This window comes from Anneissia japonica, unplaced genomic scaffold, assembly GCF_011630105.1.
Source record: "Anneissia japonica isolate Jap-2015-1 unplaced genomic scaffold, ASM1163010v1 scaffold287957_len1322810_cov207, whole genome shotgun sequence".
Lineage (NCBI taxonomy): Eukaryota > Metazoa > Echinodermata > Crinoidea > Comatulida > Comatulidae > Anneissia > Anneissia japonica.
In genome coordinates this window covers 767315-774261 of record NW_022683022.1, presented here as the reverse complement: position 1 = coordinate 774261, position 6947 = coordinate 767315, and the positions used below count along the sequence as shown (strand labels likewise).

Here is a 6947-nt window from a genome sequence, read left to right as displayed (position 1 = left end):
AATATGTATTTCTTACCGGCTTCCCGTCCGAAATAGTGACACATTACACCAAATGAGTGGCCATACCCAAAGGTTCTATAATGAAGAAGATTGTGCTTTTCGTATATTAAGTTCAATTCGTGAGCTATTTCTTTGCATTTTATTCCAGGCCTGACGAGTTTCATGCCGGCCTCGTGAACCTCACAGTTTGCCTTCCAGTAGCGTAGGGCCTCATCTGATGCATAGTCTAAGAACAGAGTTCGTTCTAGCGATGTGTAGTATCTAAAAACGTAAAGATAAAGATAAACATAACCAGTAGTTGATACAGCAATACAACTCTACGATAACGGCAATACAGTAGTAGTTAATATTCTAGTAGATCTATTTATTTCAGGGCCAGCGGAACGTTTTTCAGAGGGGGAGGGGGACACTAGTAAAATGAATGGGAATATGAATCTGGGTTCAACTTTAGAGGGTGGGGGGTGAATATTTTTCCCAAGACTCCAAAAAGGAAGGGGGTTTTGATTCCTAGATGGTGGGATTTGAGCTTCCCGACTTCTGAGGTATGGTATCTTTTAATGAATTTTAAGTTCTTCAAATTCAAGGTATTCCTCCTCTTGAAAACGGTCAGGTAAACTTTCTCATTCTTGTTACAGTAAATAGGCCTGTTATGTGTGTATAGATACATACATAAATAAATTTGAGTAGTTGCATACGTATTTTTTTTTTTCATGAATCGATAAACCCCAAAGAGAAAGGGGTCCGGTTGTGTTCCCTGGGAAAATTTTGATTCCTAGATGGCAGGTTTTATATGTATTTTTTCCCAATGAATCGATAATGAAAACGGTCAGGGGACTCGGTCGGGGACTGAATAAACAGTATCTTTCACCCCCCTATTCTCCTTCTTCCCTCTTTCTTTTCTTGCATTTCTTTCAGATCATACAAAATCTCCATAGACATTATATATGTTCTGCCAAAAAAGTGGTTACAAATACATGGCCGGTTCCACCGGAAATTGTGTCTGGTTCCACCGGAATTTGTGTCTGTTACTATTTGACTGAAATTTGGTTGGTTAGAATTTGATTTAACAGAAATTACTTAACTCAAAGTAAGGTATCTGAAAATGGTGTTAACACAAAAAAATGTGTATAAAATAAAATAGCATTTTTAATTAATTATTTTAAAAGTGTAGCACTGGATTTGTCGGAATTAAATTTCGAAAGATATATTCCTCCGCTTATGCTTATCCCCGTCTCTATGACCCCCCCCCCCTCTCTGCTTAATTATAAACGATTTTGTACATACCCTGACATCATAGGGAAACAACTTAAGCTGCAGACGTCGCCTTTCTGAACTTTCCGACTGGTGACTGGGTTGTGGGCACCGTCAGTGTTTATACCCGATTGAAACCATGTCCAAACTAGATTATGAAAAAAAAAGAACAGAATGTTACCATTAAAGGCACTATAGGCACGCACGAATGTTAAAATTTAACATTCGTGCGTGCCTATAGTGCCTTTAATGTTAACATTCTGTTCTTTTGCATTTAATGCGCACGCAGATACATTCTCCAGGCCCGGAATTTATCAATTTCAGCTTAGCAAATATCTTAAGTCAAAAAAGATTAGATATAAGCAAATAACTTAAGCTGAATTACCGTATCAAATCATCTTAGCAAAATCTTAGCTTAAAAATCGTGTAAGATGCTTTATACGTACAATCGACTTTTTAATTTTAAGCAAATTTAAATTTAAAGCAATATTGATAAATTTGACTTAAGCAAAAAATGGACTTAAGATGAATTTAAGCTGATTTCTAGTTTGATAAATCCGGCCGTTCGTACAACGTACAGTATTCATAGATTAAAATTCGGACGTTCATGGTGCGAACGTTGCTTTATAAAGAGTTGATTGACGTTGCTTTAGGGTGAGTTAATTTTAGTCTCGTCGTATTCCCTACAATATAATCCACTCACTCTAGGAACGTTCACACCACTCCCGCATTTAAGGTTTCGTGTGAAATTATAGTTTAAGCATCATAATACCATCCCATTTCTTATTTTATTAGTAGAGAGTGACTCGTAGTTGGATTAGAGTGAAATTCAAATATCAGAAGAAAATACTGAATTTTATATTATTATTATTGTACTTACTGTCCTGAAGTATGATATCTGGTCGACTTTTCGCTATCTCCCTCGTCATAGTGTTAGTCGAGTGCATGGCTATCTCATGCTCACCAACTCCTTCGGCAACTGCTTCGACGACCGCTGCGGCGCCGATGTCACCAATTCGTGTACTCTCTTTAAGAAGAGAGATCTCTTCCTCGGATTTTATCATACGCTGGTACATTGCCGATTCTCCGATGTCTACGAAAGTGCTGTCTGGCAGAGCATTTTGAAGTTTTTTGAAGTTGTCTAAATTGATGTGGTCGAATTCACAGCCAATTTTACCCTTTAATTGCCTAAGCTCTTGATTTACGCCTCTATAGAAGTTGTCCCGTTGCCAGTCCGTGTAAACTAAATTATCACCGTTCACAGTCCAACGCCAAGGAAATCCACCATCAATGTTAGCAGAAATTGAAACTACTTTATCATGTGTTACCACCAATCCATAAGGCCGTCCAAACTCACAATACATGAAGTCCGAATAGTACTTGATATTATGAAATGAAGTAAACAGCACGCCCTCGATGTTTTTATTTGTCATTATATTGCGAAGTTTGCTGACCCTTTCATCCATTTCTGCTTTAGAAAACGTGCCCTTCTCCTACAGAAATAATTGAAGAAAAAAAAAGTGATGATGATGATACAGATGTTAATGATGGAAAATGATGCCGATGATGGTGGTGTGACGATGATGATGGTGATGATGATGAAGATTGTTGGTGATAGAAGGATGATGAAGATGATGATGATAGTGATGATTACGATGTTGATAAAAGTAGAGAATACGATGTTCATTAAGATCATGATGATGTTGGTGATGTAGATGATGATGAATGATGATGCTGACGATGGTGATGATGGTGTTGAAGGATGATGATGGTGTTGACGATGATGACTATGTTGATGAGAAATGATGTTGATGATAATTATGATAATGATGATGAATGATGATGAGGATCTAATGAAGGATGATGTTCATGTGGTCCAGCCTTCATAAATAGGCTTATTACTATAATATTATTGTTAATATCATATTGATATGTAGGCCTAATAGTCCCACTGTACGCTAGGCGTTAATAAAACGTCTCATCTTTCAGCATGCATTAAGGTAGGCCTATTTCAATGCTAAAAAATTGACCGGAGTAAGATATTACGAAACTGAAAATAGAAACGTATTAACATCGTACCGGTACAAAATAAAACGGTCAAAATTTGCTCAAGTATTATTATGTAGGCCTACCTTCTCTCCGTTCCTGAATCTAATAAGATGGGGCATATTTTCTACGTGCCATGGTTCCGAGTGCATCGTGCATTGTGAACCGACGCAGTGTTTGGTGATATCTGTCCTCAGCAGACGTCTTAGTGAAGCATACGATGACCAACCATGCCTCAGATGTGAAGTTAGACTCATATTTGGTAGTTGGCACAAACAACCAATACTATACAATATTCAAAATATACTGTCTTTCAACACCTAAAAGAATATTAATTAAAACATTCAATAAAAGTTTTTATATAAGATACTTATAATTTAATTTTCTCCTGAGCCAGCTTTAAATAAATGCGAAAATATATAGAGCATATCCGAATAATATTCACTCTTTAACCTTTTATTGTAGGACTACAATGTTTTTTTAATTTTAAATTTAAATAAGAACCACATTTTGCCGAGGCTCACTGTGTTATAATTTTTAACTGGTAATTTATGGCTCTAAATGTTCTTATCTTACACTGTAATGTACAACCAGTTACACTCTTGTCAGAAAAAAATACTGGGACTGCTAGGCCTAAGAGAACGGCTGGATTCAGGGGGAAATTATATTAAAATTTCAGTACAAGCTTAGCCGAGTATTGCACGCCTGATTACTGTAGGCCTACATCGCATCTTATGACATTAAATGGAGTAGATATAATGTTGATATAGCCTCCTTAAACATTAATTAATACGTGACTAACTTGATTTGTTGGTTTTTAAAGTTTTTGTTTTTCATCTCCTTCGATATTTTACCTCGGCCTCTATTTGTTCTTATTTTTTAAGGAATTTCAGTCTTAGTTCTTATAAAAAAAAAAAGGGGTATTGCTGTTGTAGAATAGACAGCTGGGTTTTGTGTTGTATTGTGTAAGAGGTTACATATCGGGCACACTATTGACTGTTTATAGAGTACCGACAGCAAACACAGTCGACCTAACGATGACCTCGGTAAATCACAGTGGTGTGATAATGTTATTATACCTCGATGATGTTATTGAATTTAAAATAGAACTACGGGCTTAATAAATCCCATTGCCGTTTATTATTGTGAAACATCAACGAACAAGCCAACGCACTTTTCTTCAGTTTAGTCAGAACAGCGTTAAGGCACGACAGACCGACTCCAATGATTCACGGCTATTGCAGAAATTCACTGCTATAAAATCAATATTTCAACGGGAACTGATGTCTCCTTGCGGCAGCGACTGCATACCACAAATGTGACTAAAGCAGATTGTGCTAACTACTGTTTTGAAATATCATTCACTTGTTGGAAAATAATTTCCAGTCGATTGCTTAATATCTGCGACAAATGCCGTGGCGTTATTATTGAACTTTCCGTTGCGGTTTCCTGTGTAGACAGTTGGCCTACGGAAAACAGCAAAACACTGGTTTCAATCAGACATAATTAAGTCGCCATGGGACTACTAAATCATAACGGCAGTAATGCGATTTGCAATTATTACTGTTATGTAAATTCATCATAATATATTTAATAATCAACGATTTTATAACGGACTTTTTAAATATACCACGTCACTATAACAACTCCCGGACTACAGAAATGAAAGGCCTATGGGCTTCGTTCTGTAGGAAGACCGATCACTGAATGTAGGTGCCGCCTAAGAAAAACTATAAAAAAAAATGTGAAAAAAACATGCTGTTAATATTAACTTAAATATACATAAATAGACACTTATCACTGGCACTGCTCTTCACTTCTTCAAGAAACAGGAATACAAATGTTGTTAATGATTGATTGCTTACCTCTCTCTCTCTGCATCCATGATCCCTTTTGATGTTATACAACCAAAGACAAAGTGAAGACTCACAAGTGTGGGGTAGAAATTCAACACAATAACAAATGGAGATGTCGGACATCTAGTATCACAACTGATGCGCGTTATGGTAAAATAAAACACGATCCGATATTATATCCCTTATCCTTATTATACACTGACAGACCTGACACGTGTGATGGTCAAAACAAAAACACGATCCGATATCTTGCAAGTTGTCTTGGGTAATTATGTATTTTATAGGCCTAAGCCTCGTTATATTAGCGAGAAATGGATTGGTATCCAATGTGTCCGGTCACTGTGTTGAATATCTACCCCACACATGTTGTTGAGGAGCGAGCCGGTGGTTAGCTCCCTGAGTCCTACCCTACGATGTTTTAGCAACACTACTATGATCGTTTTGCCGAGTCGTATCCAGCTTATATTGAAACTCGGGTGATGATGTCATCAACGTAAAGTACGAACGGTTCATTTTAGTTCATGGTCATCGACTTTCCGGTCGATGACCTTCAATATTCTACTAGCACAACGCCGCTGTGATTCACAAGTGAGTACGGAACCTCCATATTAATAGAATGACCATTTCATTTTATTGAGGAATTAAAATCACATATTACATGAATACAAAAAAGAAACAGACAACAGATATATGATTAAGAACAAAAGGTAAGACATTAATTCCTAGGGAAACCCAAGAAAGTTTTACAATATATAAAACTTATTTCCATTGGGGCCCTTAAACAAATTTTAAACATTTTTTACCACGTAAGAAACATAAAACAGTTAACAATAAAATGCCTAAATTGACTAATATGTAAAATATAAAGGACATGAAAAAAGTGATATAAAAAAGAGACAATACATTCTTATTTCAAACATTGCACTTCATAAACTCAATTAAATGCTTACACTTTAGAATTATTATTATTATTATTATTATTATTATTATTATTATTATTATTATTATTATTATTATTTATATAATGATATGTTAAGAATGATGAAAATTTAAAATTAAAAGATGTGAATCCATTATTATTATTGTCATATTTAATTAATGAATTATTTATGATATTCACTATGCTCACTTGTTGACATCGGTAAGTGATATTTTATTATATTAATTAGCAGATATTTTGCTACATTAATGTGACTATTTCAAACAGACTGACTACCAGGAGGTATACACTGGTAGCTTATTATTCCCGTGAAAATCCAGATCAATAAGCGTAATGGATAATAATAATAAAGAAATGCAAGCAACAAAAATTTAATAAATCTAATACATATTTAAGCATTCGAAAAGAAATCTATATAATTTCATTAGATTATAGATTTCGGAAATTCGAACGAGGAAAACATTCCGCACCAATACACCTTACTTGAATAACAAGAAATAAAACAAAAAGAAACTAAACGAAAGTTTAAATTATACAATTTCATTATAGTAAGGCTTTTTTTAGGCATACATTTAACTTTAGCATTAAAAATGTAAAGGTATTCTTTTTTTGCAGCAAAGTGGCTGTAAGCTCTGAATTCTTCATTTTTTCAATCTATGAATTTGATAAGGTACTTGTTGTCCTATTTATGAGCACATTAGCAGAATTCTAATTAGGATTTTTTTTTCGGTGGCAGCATAATAATAATAATAATAATAATAATAATAATAATAATAATAATAATAATAATGTCCCCCGCTGGATACTGTCTCTTATACACATCTAGATGTGTATAAGAGACAGGTATAGAAGTA

General features: G+C 34.9%; 1 protein-coding gene across 2 annotated transcripts in view; it reads right to left on the bottom strand.

Moving 5' to 3' along the window:
* LOC117120620 (creatinase-like) overlaps positions 1-5603 on the bottom strand; it is a 6539-nt gene extending 936 nt beyond the window's left edge. Inside the window, exons 1-5 of one of the 2 annotated variants that reach the window (XM_033265683.1) lie at positions 5163-5603; positions 3384-3617; positions 2132-2744; positions 1285-1399; positions 17-261 (exon numbers count right to left, since the gene is read on the bottom strand). In XM_033265683.1, coding sequence (XP_033121574.1) covers positions 17-261; positions 1285-1399; positions 2132-2744; positions 3384-3554 — 1144 coding nt within the window. In that variant the 5' untranslated portion in view covers positions 3555-3617; positions 5163-5603. Of the gene's footprint in view, positions 1-16; positions 262-1284; positions 1400-2131; positions 2745-3383; positions 3620-5162 lie in introns of both variants that reach the window. The other variant, XM_033265756.1, reaches the window with a different exon arrangement.
* Positions 5604-6947: the final 1344 nt, after the last annotated feature.